General features: G+C 47.7%; 1 protein-coding gene across 2 annotated transcripts in view; it reads right to left on the bottom strand.

Annotated features, from left to right (window-relative positions):
- Positions 1 to 1,333: 1,333 nt before the first annotated feature.
- LOC146204847 (uncharacterized) overlaps positions 1,334 to 21,268 on the bottom strand; it is a 297,997-nt gene continuing 278,062 nt past the window's right edge. For both annotated transcript variants that reach the window (XM_084589560.1, XM_084589561.1), the window contains exons 6-7: positions 19,032 to 19,427; positions 1,334 to 1,719 (exon numbers count right to left, since the gene is read on the bottom strand). In XM_084589560.1, coding sequence (XP_084445686.1) covers positions 1,694 to 1,719; positions 19,032 to 19,427 — 422 coding nt within the window. In that variant the 3' untranslated portion in view covers positions 1,334 to 1,693. The remainder of the gene's footprint in view (positions 1,720 to 19,031; positions 19,428 to 21,268) is intronic.

Here is a 21,268-nt window from a genome sequence, read left to right as displayed (position 1 = left end):
AGACGCTGGCAGCATGTAATGACTTTATAACGCAGAGGCTACGCAGTCATTGCCGACGCGTGGTTGCTTGCGGCTGATATAATGAAACTAGGGCATAAAGACTTGTATAGTGACAACGGTCTCGTGGCGTAGTACGGATTAGACCGCACAGTTTTCCTTCAGTTATTTTAGACATGACGTGCGCTGGCTGAAAGCTGTTACCATGCCTATGTGTGTAAAAAGGGCGCTAGGCAAGTGAAACTGCGCCGCGAAAACAAGGACAAAGGGAGAAACGAAAGCCCATAGGGGATAGTGTCTGCCGTCATGAACAATCTAGCGCACCAAAATGTATTTAAATATACAAGGCGTGCCTCTCGGCAAGAGTGTAACGAAGGGCCTGGGAGGGCAGGCCACGCTCATACACTGCAAAACCCGCCTGCAGGGTCAGGTGCATAATTAACTAAAAAAAAAATGGCCACACTGATATGCACTGCGAAAAAAGCTGCCGTGGTGTTTTCACCCAAAGAAGCAAAACCCGGTTTGTCATTCCATTTTCCCCATCTCTACATCTAAACATATCGTAGCTGCAATGTTGCTTTTGCCCGCTCTCGTTTAAAGGGAAGCAGTATCGTTTTACTGGTTCCTAGAATGAAACCATTTTTTTCTCACTTTTTCATTTTTTTGTGTGTGTGGATGCGCCGCTAAACGCCCGCAGCATGCATGCAGTAAATCTGTTATCGCTCAAAAAAGAAGCTTAATTGCGGCAATATTGCCTTCTGAATGCAGATTTAAGAAAAAGCTTGAGGGACACTTAAGGGTATGAGACAGTGAATGGCTCCCGTCTGCGGCTTTCCTTGCCGACGTTCGCGTACACACAAGTTGCTACTCATTTAATCGCGAATCAACTAACTTGTAATCAATGTTATGTGGTCCAGTGACGTCACGCAGTCCACCGACCAATCCGTGCCAGGCTACGTCACCTTCCACCTATCACCTGTCAGAGGCGTCGATGCCGGAATTCCTGGAGAACGGGATCTTTGACGCTGTATACATTAAAGGCGACTTGTATCTCAGAACACTCTTTGTGGACCGCATTTATAAGCGGCAACACATCATACAGAAAAAAGTTTTGGTTAGCGCACTAATTTCGCGCTTTAAAACCCCCTTGACCATGCTCGTTTATAAGAAGAAACTTTCTGTCCGGTGCCCGAGCAATACACCACAACACCCTGCTTACAATGAGTGCGTGTTTCTAACCGACGTCCTGGACGAGGGCACTGTTCACTGAGGTGGCACAAGAAATCGCGAACCATTGTTTCTCATTACAAAAAACCAGAGAAGGCACACACAGCGTGTCAGTAATACGTTTAATGAAACAATGCCGCAGCGCAGGCCAGATAAAGTAAGCAATTCAGGAGGCCACCTAATAGCTACGGCCAACTAAGACTAAAACGCAGCACTCATGGAGGAGAAGGCCTTTCCTCTCGAGTCGTGAAGAGTTCTCCAATGTGTCTTTCATATGGAGCACCTGGCTCAGTTTGCCTCGCGAAACTGTGGGCTCGCCTGATTGGTGTAGCGATCGAGCGAAACCGCGACACAGTGGTTCGTGAGTGAAAGCTGAGGCTGCTTCCAAGAAAACGCAGCTGCCTCCTCCGGATAGGCGTGGTGAATCAGTCTTTGCACTCTTCTCCATCTTGGACAAATAGGTAACGGCTTACGTCGGCAGCACTTCGATGTATCCTGCGAGATCAAAAATGAAGGGAAAAAAAAGAAGTGCTCCATTAGATTCACTTCTTTCGCAGCAAGTGTAGAGCTCTTTTTTATACCCATTCCGCTTCAAGTCAAACATATAGTAATACAATAACACGATTAATTAAAACATGTACCAGTTTCTCTTGCACGTCAGGCACGGCAAGTACTCCAATCTCCAGCAATAATTAACATTGATTTCAGCAAGCGGTTTTTGCAGTTTTAATTTTTTTTCCGGGAATACTAGATGGTGATTGCAGCAATATTTTGGAAATAAGAGTTCAGGCATGCCTGTGACTCCCGTTCAAGCATGTGAGTTCTTTTACTAGCTCAAAAGACAAGGCACGGACACAACTGCGAATGAAGAGCGTGTTTTCAACATGTTCTTTGAAAGGCGACGGAAGACGACGAAGATACAGCACTATGGAGCTAATGGATATAGTCATATGCATGAAAAACAGGATATGCATTTCATCGCCTTACATATCAATTCTGATAATGAACAATATTGAAACGGAATTTATCCAGAAAGTTTGTATAACATTTTTTTTTTTTTTTTTGGTAGCGAAAGTTACACTGCGCTAGGTTTTCAAGCCGTTGGCGCGCCACCGTGGTACTGTTACGCGTCGTGCCGTTGCCTAGCAACTGCCACGTGGTATATACCGAGAGTGTTTTTTTTTTTTTTTTCTCGAAACGTTTGCCACAAGGCATAAGTTGAGAAATGGGGAATGGGGTTACCGAGAGTTAGGCCAGGAGTTGTAGGAGGAAAGAAGAAGAAGACAGATAATTCGGTAGTTGGTAGATGCGAACGACAACAGCGAGTTGCTATAGGACAGAAGGTTCGTTCGAATGTTATGACGGCGGCACATTAAATCCAGGTGTGCGCAGAAAAATTCGCTGCAACACTCACAGGTTTCGCTCTATCACTAGCTTAAACCCCACAAAGTTTTTACACAAGACCATGGGACACAAAAAAGTCAGTACCTAGAAGAAGCCGAGAAATTACTAAGCGACATCGGTTTGCATTCATTTGAGTCGGCGACATATTCACGGCGATGAAATACACAACGTGGAACTTGATCTAAAAAACGTTGCGTCCTTTAATAGAGTGATTCCACAAGAAGTAAGTTGCAGTCCACCACCGCCGCCGCTATGCAGCTTGTGAGGTGGGGTACTCTGACCGGCGGCCGCGCCGCGTCGCGCACGCTTCAGGCAGCGCTGTTTGCATCACCACTCGGTACTTCGCTGCACGCATTCAGGCTTAACAGGGCAGGTATATTCATCTGATCGCAGTCATATGCTATGAAGGTTCACCGAGTAGATGGCACGGGATTTTGCTTAGTCTGGAAAAGAAGAATGGTCGATAAAAGGACAGCGTAGAAGCTGGTCAGAGAGGCAACCTGAGAAGCTCTATGAAGCGCGTTTAGCTTCTTGCATCTGCAGAGCAGCGTTAAGTTGACATATGTTTCTTTTTTTTTTTAAGCCTTAAGCGTGTCGCTACATCCGAAAGTGATTTTGGTTACCGTTAAGTCCTCTTCAAGGCACTTTAGTTGTTGGAAAGGCCATAATCGCTATCATATTCGCTCTACTTCGTGAAGCCGATTGGTTTGGTTTAGTTTATGGAGTTAATGTCCCAGAGCGACTCAGGATATAAGAGACGCAAATTTCGACCACCTGGGGCTCTTTATTGTGCGCAGACATCGCACAGCACACGGGCGCCTTGCTTTTCGCCTCCATCGAAAAGCAGCCGCCGAGGCCGGGATTCGATCCCGCATCCCCGGGGCTCAGTGGTCGAGCGCCCTAACCACTGTGCCACCCCGGCGGAGCTCGTGAAGCCGAATTCACGGTGGTGGTGGTGAACTCTTTTATTGCGCCCAAAAACAGGGGACCAGTCAAAGGACCGGTTGCGCTGATTTAGAGGAGGTTGGCGGGGATCCTTTGGGATGCCGCGGCCTCCACCGCGCGCTGGATAAGCCAGCGTTGGTCAGCTGGCTCGGAAGTACACAGGAGAGACTCCCACGTCTCTGGGGTGTTTGAGTTGTCTGTGTTGTATTGTGTGCAAGTCCACACCATGTGTATGAGTGTGGCCGGAGTTGAGCAGTGTTTACACATGGGGGCTATCTGATCCGGAAAGATCCTGCTGTGTAAGAGGGGGTGTGGGAAGCTGCCAGTTTGTAGTTTGCGCCATTGGACGGCCTCGCGTCTTGTTAGATCGCGTTGTGCGGGAGGATATGTGCACCTTTGGAGTCGGTAGTGCTGGAGTATGTCCATGTAAGTGGTGAGTAGAGAAGCGCGTGAGATATTAGTGTCAGCGGAAGCAGGGTGGCTGATCATACTCTCGGCTCGGCAGCTGAGATCTCGAGCGAGAGCGTGTGCCTGGGCGTTTCCGCTGAGCGACTCGTGGGCTGGAGCCCAAAAATGTAAGCGAGATGTGGAAGAGGGTGCTGTAGAACATAGAATGTGTAACGCCTGGCAAGAGATACGGCCAGCATCGTAATTGCTAATAGCCAGTTGAGAGTCACTGATAACGACTTTGGTATTAGGGTCGGCTAGCGCTAGCGCAATGGCAACCTCCTCAGCTGCGGTGACTGTTTCTGCATTGCGAATGCTGCAGGCTGTGTACCAGCTGCGGTGAGGGGCGAGAGCTATCGCCACCATCGCTGGTCTCGATGGATGGTAAAGGGCGTCCGTATACGTGACGTCCGGACGTCCGCTGAAGCGTTTCTCGAACTGACGTGCCCGGTCGGCCCGTCTCTCGGCGTGGTGTTCCGGGTGCATCCGTTTGGGAATGGGAGGAATGCGGATATTTAGGCGATATTCCGGTGTAAGTTCAGCGTAACTTGGGGCCGATCTTGGCGGGGAGATCCTAACTTGCTGCAGTACCGCTCGGCCAGCGTGTGTGAGTGAGAGCCGCTCATACTGGGCGGTGAGGGTTGCCTCGATCAGTTCGCTCACGGTATTGGAGATTCCGAGAGCCATGAGCTTATGGGTAGCTGTGGACATGGGAAGACCAAGGGCCGTCTTGTATGCTTTTCGAAGTGACGCCTCTAGCCGTTCGCTTTCGGCACGAGTGAGACGTAAGTAGGGTCCAGAGTAGGTGATGCGGGAGCAGATGAAAGCTTGAACGAGGCGCAGGAGGTTGGACTCTCGCATGCCATGATGCTTGTTGGAGATTCGCTTAAGGAGGCGTCCGATCTGTACAACCGACTGGTCGATGCGTTGGATCGTGATGATGTTGCTGCCGTTGGCCTGTAGATGCAAGCTCAAGATCCTGATGTTGTCTGTTCAAGGAATCGGGTTTCCTTGCACCTGGAGGTTGATCTCAGGAAGAATCTTTGAAGGGCGTCGTCCCGGGGAAGGGATGATGATATACTCGGACTTTGTCGCCGAGCAAGTGAGGCCAACTGTACTTAGATAATCTCCAACCCGTTCGATCGCGGTCTGTAAAGTCTCTTCAATCTGGCCGTCACTGCCGCGCGTGATCCAAAGTGTGAGGTCGTCAGCATAAATGCTGTGATGCAGGTGGGGGATGTCGGCCAGTAGCTTCGGCAGGCCTATCAGTGCGACGTTAAAAAGCATCGGCGAAAGTACGGCGCCTTGCAGCGTGCCACGGTTTCCCGGAGAGATGATGGAAGGATCTCCAGTGCCGGCTTTAAGTTGCACTCTGCGGTCGGTGAGAAAGTTTCGGATGTACGCATACATGCGATGTCCAACACCGAGAGCTTGAAGTTGTTGAATAATCGCTTCATGGAGGACGTTGTCGAATGCCTTGGCAACATCGAGGCCGACGATGACTTTCGTGTCTAGTGTACGTCTCATGACTACCTGATGATGGAGAAGAAGCATAATGTCCGGGGCCGCTAAATGAGGGCGGAAGCCGAACATTGTGTCTGGTAGAAGATGGTTGTCTTCAAGGTATCGTGAGAGTCTGGTCTATATAACGTGTTCCATCAGCTTCCCAACGCAGGACGTGAGAGAGATGGGACGGAGGTTGGCCAAGGTTGGTGGTTTGCCCGGCTTGGGGATGAGGACTAGATTGGCGCATTTCCACTCTTGAGGGATGGTACCGCTGGCCCAACATTCTTGAAAATAGTCGGTAAGAGCATGAATGGATGCGTCGTCTAGATTCCTAAGCATTTTATTTGAAATGCGGTCAGGGCCGCCGAAGTCGTCTTGCGGCGATTAAGTTCTGCTCGGACCTCCGCAAAAGTGATTGGAGCGTCTAGACAGAGATTGTCCGCGCCCTGATAGAAGGGGAGGTTGGTTGTTGGTTCAGGGCGGATGTAAGTATTTATAAGCTCTTGTTTGAGCTCGTCAGACGTGCCAGGATACTGGTCGAAGATTCGCTCGAGCTGTTGGCGTGTCTGGAGCTTGCCTCTTGCTGGGTCGAGTAAATGTCGAAGGAGGTTCCACGTCTTACGAGCGTTTGGAGTCTTGCTCATCTGGTCACTTATGTTGTGCCAGCTCTGTCCAGTGAGTTCTATTGCATAGTTCTCGATATACGTATGTGCGCGCGCCAGTCTACGCCGGATATCGCGGTCCCATTTCCGAGTGGCAAGTAGAGCTTCGAGCGACTTCTTGCGCTCCCACAGATGGGCGTAGTAGCGGTCGCAGTGTGGGACACTGTCCTCTAACTCGACGGTTTGAGTGGCGTCGGCCACTTGTTTGACAATTTCGGTTGTCCACGCCTTGATATCAGTAATAGCGGGAGGTTTGTCCTGCTGTTTCCTGTGCGTCCGGAAGGAGTCCCAGTCAATCACCTGAGCCGGCCGCGTACATTGCCTGGTGGGCTCGTGTATTACGATTTCGAGTACGAAGTGATCACTCCTAAAGTTTTTGTGAGTGTGACACCAAGTCGCTTTAACTCCGGAGGTCGTAAAGGCAAGATCCGGCGTTGTATCACGGTGTAGGCCCGTACCATGTCTAGTGGGGTAGGACATGTCCGTGATAAGGGTCAGCTGGTGCGTATGCCAGTGATTCCAAAGGCGTCGACCTTTAGCAGAGTCATAGTAGTAGCCCCAAGCGCAGTGATGCGCATTAAAGTCACCGAGAATGAGGAGGGGTTGCCCCTGCGCCAGCTGCTGGGCTTTGAGGGAAAGCGGACCGAAAATATCCTTATGAGTTTGGGGAGGGCTGTAGACATTAATTATAAACAGACTAGTGCAACGTTTAGGCGAGGGTCGAGGTAATATTTCTAAGAAGACGTATTCGGGGAAAGTTGGATCTAAATTGTGCTGGAGGACAGTGAGATTACGTTTGACGAGAGTAGCTATTCGAGGTTTTACTCGTTCCGATAGGTATGTACTGTAACCGGCAAGTTTCGTGTTCTTGTCGCATTCCTGGAGAGCTATTAGTTCGGGGCGATCACTCGCGGCGAGGAACTGCTGAAGGACTGGACGCTTACGCGCGAACCCACGACAGTTCCACTGCCAGATGGTGGTGTTACCCGAGCTGCTCGCCATGATTAGGCTGGGATAGTTGTGGGGTTTGAACGGGTGTCGGCGCAGGGGCCGCGGGTACCACGGTAGTGAGGAGTTCGCCCTGTGCTTCTATAGCTTTGCTCAGCATCTCAAACTGTTGCGTGACTTGTGAGCCGATTGTGTGGAGTGAGCGTTCGATGTGTGCTTCTAAAGCCTTGATACGAGTTTGACTGAGGTTGCAGTTTCCTCAACCTTGGCAAAACGCGCCTGCCAAGCCTCCGCGGGTGAGTCGGTGTCGGACGTTGCTTTAAGTTTTTGTGCGGATCGGTTAGGAGGAGCGATATCCATAGGCATTCTCGTCATAAGTTGTGCTGGTCGGTTGGCATTGATTGCAACGAGCGCAAAAAGACGTCGACGGAGAAGGTTTCCGTTTTCATTGAGTGTCAGGCTATTCGCGCCTACATACCGCTGTTTTTTTTCTTCTTCGAATAATCTTTCAGTTGCGATTGAGGGCTTTTATGCTGTGTTGTATTGTAGTGTCCTTCTCCGTCGTCGCTTTTTTGTGCTCGTTAGCGATGAATAACGCTTTCTGCCTGCGTTACGCTCAGTGAGGAGAAGCGAGTGAAGCTTTAACGCTATATTCTGGCTTCCATGAGACGTGAACATTCACTGCTCGGCTGTGCACATTTACGAAAATGCGTCTCTCCTTTTTTTTTTTTTTCAAGAAATGACAGCAACAGGAGACACTTTTCTTGCACGTCCACCATGACCATGCGTAAACATAAACATACTAGCATTCTTTGCAGATATATGTTGCGATATCATTAGCATTTTTATCAATATTTAAATTAAAACAGTTAAGCTGAGTTGAAATTGCATTAACGTGGTACTGCCAAGGACAACCAGGGCAGCACTGAGGGAGCCGCGGCTCACACTCTAGCTGCTCTGATGGCTAAAAGAAAATTATACTACAATTGAAAATATACTAATATAGCGGGCAGGACTGAAGTTATATTAGAATTCACATAACTAATCGTCATTCAACCCAAGCATATACAACAGAACTCCGCTATAGTACACACAGATATAGTAAAGTGAAACTGCAGTCGCATTTTGAATTCGATAAACAACTGTAAGTTGTTTTTTTCTTCTTTGATAGTAAAGATGCATCTTTAATACAAAGCGGTTGCAGTAAAAGAGCAGCTAGCTGTGGTGACGTATTTCTTGCAGAATGATGACATCGCGACGCGGGCGCGGTGTAGGGTAGTGGGGCCAGCATTCGGAGGCAAATGGATATAAAAAACTTTCAAACGGCGCGTTTTTTTTGTTTGTTTTTTTTTGTTTTTTTAAAGAAAGCTTAGCTACCCAGCTGTAAAGCTGAGTAAAGAAGCTAACTTTTCCAACGTTATGGAACCACGAGGCAAAGCACACGGCGCGCAAAAAAACAAAAAAAAAGGTAATACTGGATGTAAACAGAAACGGCGTCGCAGGTTCCTTAGAGAGTAAGCACAGTAAATAAGCAGTGAAGTGTAGGGCAGGGACAAAAAGGACGAACGTTCGCAACACTGGCCAGCGTCAAGCAGGCGGCTGCAGCGGCAAGAAGCGGTGGCACTGCGTAGGTGGTTCTGCTGCGCTCGAGGGAATGAAACTAACTATATACGAGCCACGTTGCATTCATGCAACTTCAACAGGACGTAAATGCTATTTGTAATGTGATAATTGAAAATAAATAATTATCTCACGCAAGAGATAACAGGAAGATGGAAGATGTTTTTGAGGGTTTCTATTATAATACAACGCTATATGTCTATTAAGCATAGCAATAATTACCAGACAGCCTCATCAGAGCCTTTCTATTCAACCAGCAGTTAATACAATAAGGACTTCCCCTTGTCCGAGTAACTTTACAGTAGACGGGTTCTACTCTATAATATTTAACAGTTTCGTTTGTTTAAGCTACACATAATATAAAAACGCGCGCATTATAAGCAGACAGATGCGCGGGAAATTTTGCGTAGCCTACTTAGTGAAACATGAAACTTTTGGGACGAGGAAAACAGCTGGAATGCACGCGACAGCATGCGGAACGTCATTGTCGCAATAAAAATGCTTTTCAAACTAGCGAGGGATTCAGTGATTTAAGCACGGTAAAAATAAGTATAAATTATATTCACTCTCGTTTTGAGCCCCTAAAAACAACCGAAATGATATATAATAGTACCCTTGTCTTCTTTATAATGTACGGCTCATCCTGTGCTATGGTGTAAGACATAAAACTCACTAATGTGTGATGCAAAAAAAAAACAACTGCTAATTGTTCATAATTATGTTTGCAAGTTTAAATATAAAAAAGCAAATAACAGCAACTGCGCGTCATTTGCCTATACAAGCCTTCTCCAGTACCTGGCAGAAAAAGAGTTACATGACTTTCTTTATTATGCCGTATGGCAAGTTAGTGAAATAAAAAAAAACGCATATGAAAAAAAGACGTATACCAAAGGTAAGGAATAAAATGGCTCGAAATGCAAGCTGTTTGTGAACGCGCGCGTGTATGCCGTATTTGATATGTATGTATGTATGTATGTATGTATGTATGTATGTATGTATGTATGTATGTATGTATGTATGTATGTATGTATGTATGTATGTATGTATGTATGTATGTATGTATGTATGTATGTATGTATGTATGTATGTATGTATGTGGTTTGGTTTGGTTTGTGGGGTTTAACGTCCCAAAGCAACTCAGGCTATGAGAGACGCCGTAGTGGAGGACTCCGGAAATTTCGACCACCTGGGGTTCTTTAACGTGCACTGACATCGCACAGCACACGGGCGCCTTGCTTTTCGCCTCCATCGAAAAGCGGCCGCCGAGGCCGGGATTTGATCCCGCGTCCTTGGGAACAGTAGTCGAGCGCCGTAACCACTGCGCCACCCCGGCGGGGCGTATGTATGTATGTATGTATGTATGTATGTATGTATGTATGTATGTATGTATGTATGTATGTATGTATGTATGTATGTATGTATGTATGCATGTATGCATGTATGCATGTATGTATGTATGCATGTATGTATGTATGTATGTATGTATGTATGTATGTATGTATGTATGTATGTATGTATGTATGTATGTATGTATGTATGTATGTATGTATGTATGTATGTATGTATGTATGTATGTATGTATGTATGTATGTATGTATGTATGTATGTATGTATGTATGTATGTATGTATGTATGTATGTATGTATGTATGTATGTATGTATGTATGTATGCATGCATGTATGTATGCTGGCGCCCCGAACGACTGCAGCCTGGCCGTGAAGAGCGATATAATTCAAATCCTAAGGTGGCAGTCCATGGAATGGTGCCCTTATGCCTGGCTGCAACACAGCTGCGACAGGAATGCTGCCTGCGCAATTCTCGAGGTTCGTACTAAAGAACGCAAAAGATTGTTTATTAGTTTCTTGGCAGTATTGAAATTTTGTTCCTTTCAGGAAATCGATAAGAAAATTTACAAGATGTCCACATTAAAACGTGTAAAATACTGAGCCCCAACACGCAGGCCTGAAAAGCTGAAGGCTTTAACGCTGCACGTAGCCTTTTTGAAACCAGTGACAGATCCAAAATTTTAAGCCTATACTCTTCTGTAGCACACGTTTCACAGCGCCGTCCCGTCGTTTTCTTGTTTTTGCCAAACTTGGACCCGTCGGGGATTTTGTGATTAGTACACCGTCCGAGTGCAATCTCGTGTCAGTCGGCGAGTTGCGCGAACCATTTCTCTGGCGTGGCTTACGTCGGGCGGCATTTTGATTTCATTGCCTCGAGTCGACTTAGTTTCTCCCGGAGCGCTCGAGCGTCGCCCTGGTGCCCGAAACGCTGCCGGATGTTCCTTTTCATCCCGGCGCCCATTCCCGTCGCGGCGCCTTGGAAAGAAATTTCAGCGAAGCGCGTCAATTAGAGCGAATCGATTCGCAGCACCTGTCGCGCACGCTTAATTATTAAGCCCAATGAGTTTTCTCTTTCCGCGGCTGAACTGGACCGTGCTTCTCCATGCTAATGGGAGTGCGCGCCGAAGGGCTCGCACTGCGAGCTCGGGCTTTCTTTCCGGTGTTCTTTTTTTTTATCTTCTTTAAACTTTTCACGCTCTTCGCGGCCCTTTTCTCGTCAAAAAGGTGAGCGAAGCGGCTAGGCGTGCGCCGAAGGTCTGTCTGCAGCGACGCACGCAATGAGCATTCTTGCGGAACAATTAGGCGGCCCGACATCTGTCGCGTCTTTTCACAGTCTGTTGCCGTGCAGAGCGCGCTACGCAATTGGGTGCCCTCGCTGATGAATTGAGTGCTAGGCAAAGACGTGACTGGGTAAGAAAGGGATGCGGTGGGCTGGTTAGTTAGGACTGCAGCGACTCTGTTTCTCCGCGCAGACTTCGTGGTTTCGCCAATTAGCAGCCTCATGCGCTATTGCCACCTATAAGAAACAATTGGACCCGATAACCCTTTGAGTTTCGGGAATGGCCAAGAGAACTTGAGGGAAGGCTTTGTAGCAGACAAAAACTATATTTGAAGCAGTTTCCTTGTGCTTGGTATAGCCCGCATATCAGTTCGGGTTGAGCGCGAAAACTTTCCCTGGTTATAATTTTGGTCCTGCACGACCCGCTATCGCCCATATATAGCATAGATAATTTCTTGCCGGTCAACAATGCCACAACGTTCGTGTCTCATTGCCACGAATCTCGCTGGGAATATACGGCGTGTTTCGCCTAGCTTGTCCAGGTTTCAAAAACGACAACGCACTTACCGGATGTCTATATAGTATAGGGCTGTGGGCAGAAGGCTTGACCAGGCCTGCATATATTTTAATGCGCCTAATTTACAAACAATTTAGCACGAACTAGCTTAATTTTGTTTAATTTATGGGGTTTAACGCCCCAAAACGAGTCAAGTTATGGGAGACGCCGCAGTGGAGTGCTCCGCAAATTTCGACCATCTAGCGTCTTTAACCTGCACTGACATCGCACAGCCCACCGAAGCCTTGCTTTCCGCCTCCGCCGAAAAGCGGCCGCAGCGGCCGGGATTCGATCCCGCAATCCTTGGGCACAGCTGTCGAGCGCCCTAACCACTGCACCACCGCGACGGGGCTTAACTTACTTTTGTATCACGAACTTTAGAGCAAAATTTCCTAAGCAAGAGCTGCAGAACATGTTTCGAAATTTCACTCCTTTTCTTCGATGCAGCTCTACACTGGTTTCGTCTTTCAGGCTTAACGTAAAGCTCGCGAATTTTAACAAGACTACTTCTATTCAAGGTACTTGATTTCGGAAATCCGCAGTGAATTGGCCGGTCACCAGTCACAGTGATCAGTTCGGGTTGAGCGCGAAAACTTTCCCTGGTTATAATTTTGGTCCTGCACGACCCGCTATCGCCCATATATAGCATAGATAATTTCTTGCCGGTCAGCAATGCCACAACGTTCGTGTCTCATTGCCACGAATCTCGCTAGGGTTTTGTCGCGCCTGCGCGCGCCTCGAGTCAAATGGCACCGCCATTTACACCCGCTCTTGACCTGAGAACGTCCGTGTGCGTCTCGCGCTCCTCGCTGCTTCATCTTCCAGGTGTTCGGAGCGAAGAGAATCGCATTTCGGTTTATTTTCTTGCACATTAACTATAATTCGAGCTAAAATGGCGCAAGAAGTCCGACAATGTCAATGTCGAGACCACGAGTGCACAATGAGGGCATCGTTCACCAATCCACTTCAATTTAATCAAATCGGCTTTCAATAACCTTAAAAGTTGAATCAGCGCGGTTCTTCGTGTCTCATTGCCACGAATCTCGCTAGGGTTTTGTCGCGCCTGCGCGCGCCTCGAGTCAAATGGCACCGCCATTTACACCCGCTCTTGACCTGAGAACGTCCGTATGCGTCTCGCGCTCCTCGCTGCTTCATCTTCCAGGTGTTCGGAGCGAAGAGAATCGCATTTCGGTTCATTTTCTTGCACATTAACTATAATTCGAGCTAAAATGGCGCAAGAAGTCCGACAATGTCAATGTCGAGACCACGAGTGCACAATGAGGGCATCGTTCACCAATCCACTTCAATTTAATCAAATCGGCTTTCAATAACCTTAAAAGTTGAATCAGCGCGGTTCTAAGGCCAACCAAATTGAAATCTCGGATACTTGTAGCGCTGTTATAGCGAGCGCGAACGAAATCCGTAAGAACGAGAGTTGAGCTTTAACTCCTCCGAAATCTTTCTCACGGTCACACGCTGATCCTAAGGCAAATGCGACAGTGCAGCTCAAGAGCCCCATCAATCTGGCAGGGCCAAAATTTAGCGCTGTTCAAGTCCCTCAAGAACACTTTTTTTTATTTTATTGGACATTCACCGCTTTCGTTTTGATGCGCTCTTTACTGCGTCACCGAGGCACACGTGCAAGGTACGCGCACACCGAGCAGGTGAAAAAGGGCTACGAAAGGCAGACAGGGCAACTTTGAATTTCCTTGGTCATTTTTGTTTGTCACGCATCGGGGAAAGTAGAATCATGCCCGTGGATATTACGTAGTAGCCTCTCCCACTTCGCCCTCGCCACGGCTCATGGTTGATGAAAGAGTAGTCTATACCATGCAACAGGTTGGCGTGATTGTGTGGCCGACACCACTTGCATACTTTCCTGTTTATTTAGTTTCTGTCTTAAAACAAAAAGACGCACAAAACAAAACTCTGACGCTTAAGTGAAGCTGAATGTCTGTTCGCGAATATCGCTTTCAGTGATACCTTCTGTAGCCTTGTTTACATGAGCCCGACGCAAGCGGGCCGAGTAGGGGGGAGCGGGTTGTCGGGCTGCGCCAACCTGACTCGTGCGGGTTTACATGAACTCGTTTCTATCAGACAGAGATCGCTGCTACACCCTGCGTCGAGCAAGCGAACCAGGCGTAGGCGGGAGAGAAGGAAGGGTAGGAGAGATTAGACGAAAAGCTCACGATCCTGTGCCCGACCAGCGGGGATGCGAGAGAGGAGGCGCCGGCCCGACGCGGGTAGGGTCGAGCTAACCCACCCCCTGAAGTCGGGATGACTTTGCCCGACCCAACGGTTAGCTCGACCGCCTTGCGTATGCATGAGCCCGACAGCCAGTTTTTCAGCCCGACAAGCCCACCCGACACGACTTTGTCGGCCTCATGTAAACCCTCTGTGTGTAAATACTTCAAATGTACGAACTACGGCCGTAAATACTAGGATACTTAAAAAGTGACAAAGAAAATACCAGAAATATAAGTTGGAGGACTCGCGGCACGCAGAATTAGTTTTGGCTTTTCGAATTACGTAAGCCTGAAATGCAACTGGTGCGCTCAGCGTTAGCCCTAGCTCTAGACCACGCGCGCAGTAACAAGCTCAGACGTCCATGTACGCAGCTTTAAAATATTCGCCGTGTTCGCTACCATCACTTTGCGGGCAAGTACGTCACTTTTTTTTTATTCACACACTATTATTTACCGACACACAGACACAGACAACGTGCCACGTGGTATGTCAATTATTAGAAAAACAACTCTACATGATGTCAGCTATTAGAAGCCCTAAAATCTGGGCGATTTGGTATAAATACTTGGCTGGAATGTGGGGGGCGAAGGGCAGTGCACAAAAACGCACGCGGCATATAATCTTATGCTCATTGCAGAAAGCAAACAACTCATCACAACCGCAATTGATTCGTCTGAAATGTAAGTGATTTCAGCGGTAAATGAATAGTAACTCATGTATCTAGTAAAGAACATAGATGTAATAGTTAACTATTGCGTTATTTGTGACCATCATTTACTAGCTCAACACGAATATGGAACCCCGCCGGGGTAGCGCGGTGGTTACGGCGCTCGACTACTGTTCCCAAGGATGCGGGATCAAATCCAGGCTCTGGCGATCGCTTTTCGATGGAGGCGAAAAGCAAGGCGTCCGTGTGCTGTGCGATGTCAGTGCACGTTAAAGAAGCCCAGGTGGTCGAAATCTCCGGAATCCTCCACTACGGTGTCTCTCATAGCCTAAGTCGCTTTGGGACGTTAAACGCCACAAACTAAACCAAACCAAATATGCAGAGACCAGTACCCCTTTTTAGCAGCACGTGCTTTAGAAATTTGGCCCGTAGTTGCTTTGAGCTGTGTTTTTCTTTGAAATATTTTTTCCACGTTTCCATGCGCACACATCTGCAGCGACACTCACAGGTATCTCGGTGTACTCGTCGGACGAAAGTGCGTTGCTTTGACATACGAAGATCTCGCGGCCCAGCCCAAAGTTACCGAAACGCCGAACTTCGTTCTTGTTCGCGCTCTGAATGGGCAGGTCCCACGCTCACAAAGCATGGCATTCTGTTGTGCCGCGCGGTCAAATCCTAAATGAGGGGTGTGGCGCACGACACTTATCAAAAACAGGTAGAACAGCTTGGGCTTGCAAGTGCGGACAGCCTCGCGCGCGCAGCGCTATACGCGAACTGAATGTAGTCACACTAACGCGAGAGAATCGCGTGCTATACCAGTCTTTATAATCTAGTTCAGGCTCTCGATGTTATACTAGTGGTTACAACTTGTTTTCAGAAAAATAGGTGGACAACATCACTAGCAACTGAAACCTTAAAAATGTTGGACTACCGAGAACAGCACAAGGAGTTATGAAAACGCTATAAAATTTCAAAAAATAGCTTGTAATGTGTTACTTAAACGTCTGCAATGACATATGTCATACCATTAGCAGTATACGTTTTTCGTTGATTGATTCTCGCGCTACCGAAACGCTATTTAGGCGGGACGTGTGCTCCCTAGATGCAGAAAAACATCAACTGAGAAAAAAAAAAACTAAAAAAAAGGGGCAACGGTGATAGCTTCGGTGTATACTCTCTTTGCCTTACATTTGTAGTTTCATTTTTAATTTGAAGAATGAGGGGTCCCGGAGGCTTTAACACTGCGAACGCCAACTCTATAATCACTTCGACATATTCTAGATTTATGGGTGGCCAGCAGTGAAGGTGCAGGGGAGTGGCGGCAGAGGCTAGTCCCATGTATACGATGCATTACCTGTTTTTTCTTTGTTGAGAATGAATGAAGGAGGCCTCAGAGTCCTCCTAAATATTTTCTCAGCCGGGAGGACAGGTTACAAGGGTGTTTGTTTCACGTCAGACCGAATATTACAGCGGAGTACAAAGTGTTGGAGTTCCGCGATCACACAGGCGAAGAAACCTAGCATCGGACGAACCCGTAAAACTGGCCTTTGCCCAAGACTCTGATGCTCGCGTTTTTGAAGTAAGCAGTTTCCCTCCAAGTCATACAATACGTCGACAGGAACCATGAATGTTGCGTTTCAAAGTAGCTAGTTTTAATGGTGTCGGGAACTAATGATGCTGATGCGCTGCTTCTCGCGACTTGCTTGAAATAGAGTGAAAACTACGAGCACGAGGCGACAGCTTTCATATGCGTGCTGCTCTCACACGCGAAAAAATTTCGAGAGCACTGTGGAATCTACACTGCAGAAAAGCGAAAACATAAGCGTTGCTGGTGCACACGGTGCATCGCGCTTGCTCTCATTATCAGTATCAACTAATTCCACCGTCATTGTCATCATTAATTGCAGCGTCATTGTGATAAATAATCTGTGTACCATAGCCCTTTCTATACATAACAACGTGTAAATAATACCACGTCTGAAAAAAAAAAAAAATCCCGGGCGTGGCGTAGTTGCTTAAAGTGCTCGGCTGGGGATCCGAGGGATGGTTCGATTCCCGGTGGAGACTGGATCTTTTTTTTTTTTTTTTGATGACGTTACTTTCGGTTTCGGGTGATGACGTCATTTGATTGACAGTTAGTGTGACCGAATGATCGCCGACAGTATGAGCCGATAAAATCTTTCGTCTTAGTAACGGGCCCCTTACACACTCGTAGAAGCCGCCGACTCGTCCTTCCACTCACCTACCATACAGGTTTTCAGGCGGAGTGTGAGCCAGTATGGCGTAGACACGTGTTTACCCTACAACCGCATTTAGCGCACACGGAGAAGCGTATATCGAGAAACTTTAGCATTGTGTCGTTTCCTTTCTTTGGACACTCAGCAAACATTTAACACGTCTTTTGGCAAACCCCTAAAGTTCATCAAAAGTTTATAAAGGCTGTGAGCCACAAAAGTAATTTCGGTAGCATGCCGTATTAAAGGAATATAGTTTTTTGTATGCTTTCTGCGCAGAGCTTCGTGCGTCATCGTGGACGCCTCAGAAGAGTCGTGCTTTATAGAGTAAGAGCTAGCATCAGTTTACCAGTCGACTGATATCTGGGGACCCTTATAACGAGAGAAAAGGCTCATCGAACCTTTTTACTGCTTTTCGCAAAAATCAGTGCGTGCTATTTTGATCTGTGGCGACGAGGCGCCCCATTTACAGGCGGTGAGGCTTTTTGACAAGCCGTGAGAAGTCTGAGAGCGAGGACAGCCGGATGTGCCGCGGGTTCCGGACCCGTCGACGACGCCTGTAACCGAAGCCGCTTAGCTGCTCGTACAGTGCCGCGGGTGCTTATGACTTTGTGGCATGCGCTGTCTCACTGCTCAAATAAATACCGTTATTGTGGGCGCTCCGGATATCAAGCTTTCCGGGATGTAAAGACTTCCCGCGGTTACACGCGGCAAAGAGGGCAAACGCGCCGCCAGCGTTTCCGGCCTATAGTGGCCGACAACGAAATTTTGATCCCCTGCCTTTTGTTTGTAAAGAAGACGCAGCACTGGCGACAGCCGCGAACGTGCAAAGGGCGAGGGGAATGCACTTGTGGCCCTACCACGCGGCTCGCAGCCAAGTATTGATGGTTTTGAGCCAAGGCCCGGATATGAAAGTGCGGACGTGATTCCGTTTTCTCAACGGTAGGGTCCACTCAGCAGCATTATCTACTGGCATATAAAGCCAAAACTTTATAAAAGCGATTAAGAGCACCAATTAAAACGCTCGTCCCCTGTCTCTACTGTGGCGTAATGGATTAGCGCTATATTTTTGAACGCCGAAGACAATGTTTCGAATCCCATTTGTGATACTTTTTTGCCTTTCTTCATTGACATTTACAACAAGCATCTAAACCACATTCCTCGGAGGTGTGTTCCCTTGTAGGTTGCATTATAGAGTGCTTTTTTCGTAAAACCAGGGCTGAGCACAGCCAGGAGGCAACATCGTCGGTTACGGTGCGGCAACAATTACACAATGCAATTATAACTACACTGAAATTATCCAATGCTTGCCATGGATGTGTGTAACCTTTTAAGTAGCGTTGAGAAAACGTTTTGAGCCGAAATCGGCCTTTAACTAGCTGAGACACGACAAGGGAGGAGAAAGAAGAAGTTGTTGGACCCTATCGTTGAGAGAACGGAATTGCGCAAAGCGCGGTTCTCGGATCGAAAGTTTGTTGCTCCAATCTGAGGCTTCGCGACCTGTACAATTGGCTCTACCTAGAGTTCGGACCATAATCATTGAAGATGCACCTCTGATTGAGAAGTTCTGTTACCAGATCACCCACAATTCCCGTCAGGGTATAGCAGGCGTCGTCGACCAGGCCTCCACATTAGGATTTCTCTCCTTCGAGCAAAAGTGACAACTGCGCTGTCCCACTGCCTCCGAAAATGCGCCCACTTCGAGGCCAGCTGCTTCACGTGACTGCGCAACGCCATTCGCTGAGAGGACCCTCAATCATGGTCTACATATACCATCGTCAGCAGGGAAACGTGAGAGTTTTCTATTGCGGCATACTGCGACGCTGAGGACTGGGAAAACGTGCCACGTACAGCTGCCTTCCTGAACCCACCTATATGCGCTTCACTACGAGTCGGTCGCGGCGAAACCTGAGCCAAAGAAATGAAATGTGCGCGCACCGCGTACCTTCGGCTCTGCGGATCTCCTGGAGCTTCTTGTCGTGCGGCAGCGTCCCGGAAGCAGACACGAGCTGCACGAGCGGCGGGCTTCCCGGCTTGCGGAAGGACACGCGGCCTTTCCCGTGCACAGCGGCTGTGACGCGCACGTAGTTAGCGTCTTCGCAGGTCGATTCGACGGCGCGGCTGCCCAGGCGCTCGGGGTCGGACTGGCAGGGCCGGCCCAGCTGCGGCGACGAGAGCACGCTGCCGTTGCTGAGCGAGCTGCTGGAGCGCTCGAACGCCGGCAGGACGTAGTTGACGTCCCGAGCATCGCCACTGCAGCTGCGTGCCGCCTCGGGACTCTCGGGCTGGCGCCGCCACGCGGGCGGCATCGACAGGGACGGAGTGGCCGGCGCAGAGCGGCCTGCGACCACATGGCGGGGTAGAAAAGGCGCACGTTTTAAACGGACAACTTTAACTCGGACGATCCTACAAATTGTATATTTAGACGCATCAAATGAGCAGATGCGTTTTGAATCAACATTGTAGGTGAACAAGAAGACAAAAGACACAATGAAAGAAGAAAACCGATAGTCCCTGGCCTTCTTGCTCTAAAGTTTGTTCAGTAACCTTCAAACAAGCTCAAAGGTCAACGCTACTATAGAGGCTGGATTTATTGTTAGTTTACCACTGATTGAAAGCACGAAACTTACATCTTCGGGTGGTATCGACAATATCAGCACTAAAAAACACCAAGGCTGCATGTGCCTCTTTCTTGTGGCTGTCGTTCGCACACTGTCTCCTCACAGGCTCGCAAGCCGTTCCAGTTTGCAGATTAGGTAACGAGAATTCACCGTTAAATTACCATCCTATCTCTCTAGCCAGCGTACCCTGAAAAATCATGGAGCATGTCATCTATACCCATATTATGGCCTTTATTACTTCTAACAATATGTTGATCCTATACTGCGCGGATTTCGGAAACGGCTAATCGTGCGAGACTCGACAAGCCACCTTCTTACATAGTTTGAACGTGAACCTCGATTAAAATCAACAGACCGACGCCATAATTTTAGATTTTGCTAAAGCTTCGAAAGAGTACCCCATAAACGCTAGAATAAGATGTTCCCGGTTAATTTTGCGCCACAACATATTGAAATAATATTAAAGGGTTCCTGCCAAAACCCTCCCAGAGTGTTTCTATCAAAAAGAACTCTTGAACTCTTTCCCGGAAATATGCATACGGGCCGATACTTTTTCTTTCTACAGTAATTAGTTGCCAGCACCTGTAGCCACTAACATACGCATATTTGTATAATTTGTTGAGCTATTACTGCACGCACTGATCAATAGCCCCTTCTACGTGACCCTAATGCAGCTCAGGAGTGGCGTACCCATTAGCTAATAAAACCTGACTCACACAAGTGAAAGCTTTCGTCCTTCCACTGTCGTCGTAATCCTCTCTTCCTTTTCTACGCGCAGTCATATAAGTATTGATATTATGCAGTCATATAAGTATCACATAGAATCTGTGCAGTCAGATAAGTACTTAGTGTAACACTACCTAGTGGTCTTTCTTGCATTGAATTGGAAAACATTTATTTCGTCAAAATGCAGATGCAGATGGTTCACCCTAAATGGCTACAACCCATGACTGGCGGCGACCTTAACGGCCCACTTGGTGCTGCATGTCACTAACACGATATCGTCAGTCAGTAGAACACTAGGAAGCTTAAAACGTCATTTGCACAGCTCTGAACATGTGAAAGTTATTAGCCTATAATTCATTAGCCAGGTCTGAATAAGAACGGCTGATTGGGCGAGTTGGTGAACCATGACGGACAGTAATATAAGTGCGCAGCGCCGCCGTTGTCCACTTCTCTTCTTTGTCACGTTTTTGCTGCGCACTCTAAATAAGAATTCACATTACCCATTTGTAATCTCCATCAATCTTATCATATGAATTCTCTCGAGCCCATCCAATATCTGAGCTGCTAGGTTTATTTATGCATCGAATTCTTATGACGTTACCACTTCCACCTTGAAAACACTGTCTGGTTCATCGCTATTACTCCGTTGTCGCACTTGTAGACTATCTTTGTTCCATGAAGTCTTTATAACAGCTCCTCATGCGGGCTTCAACTTATACTTTTCCCTCAGCACGCATATCACTCTGCAACGCTCATCAATTGCACTTTGTCCATCCACTCTCACGCACTTGTCACCTTTCACCGTTACTTTTTTCCTCGCACAGCTGCATACTGG

This window comes from Amblyomma maculatum, chromosome 1 (assembly GCF_055883805.1).
Source record: "Amblyomma maculatum isolate TAMU_Amacu chromosome 1, ASM5588380v1, whole genome shotgun sequence".
Lineage (NCBI taxonomy): Eukaryota > Metazoa > Arthropoda > Arachnida > Ixodida > Ixodidae > Amblyomma > Amblyomma maculatum.
This window is presented reverse-complemented; position numbering and strand designations above follow the sequence as displayed.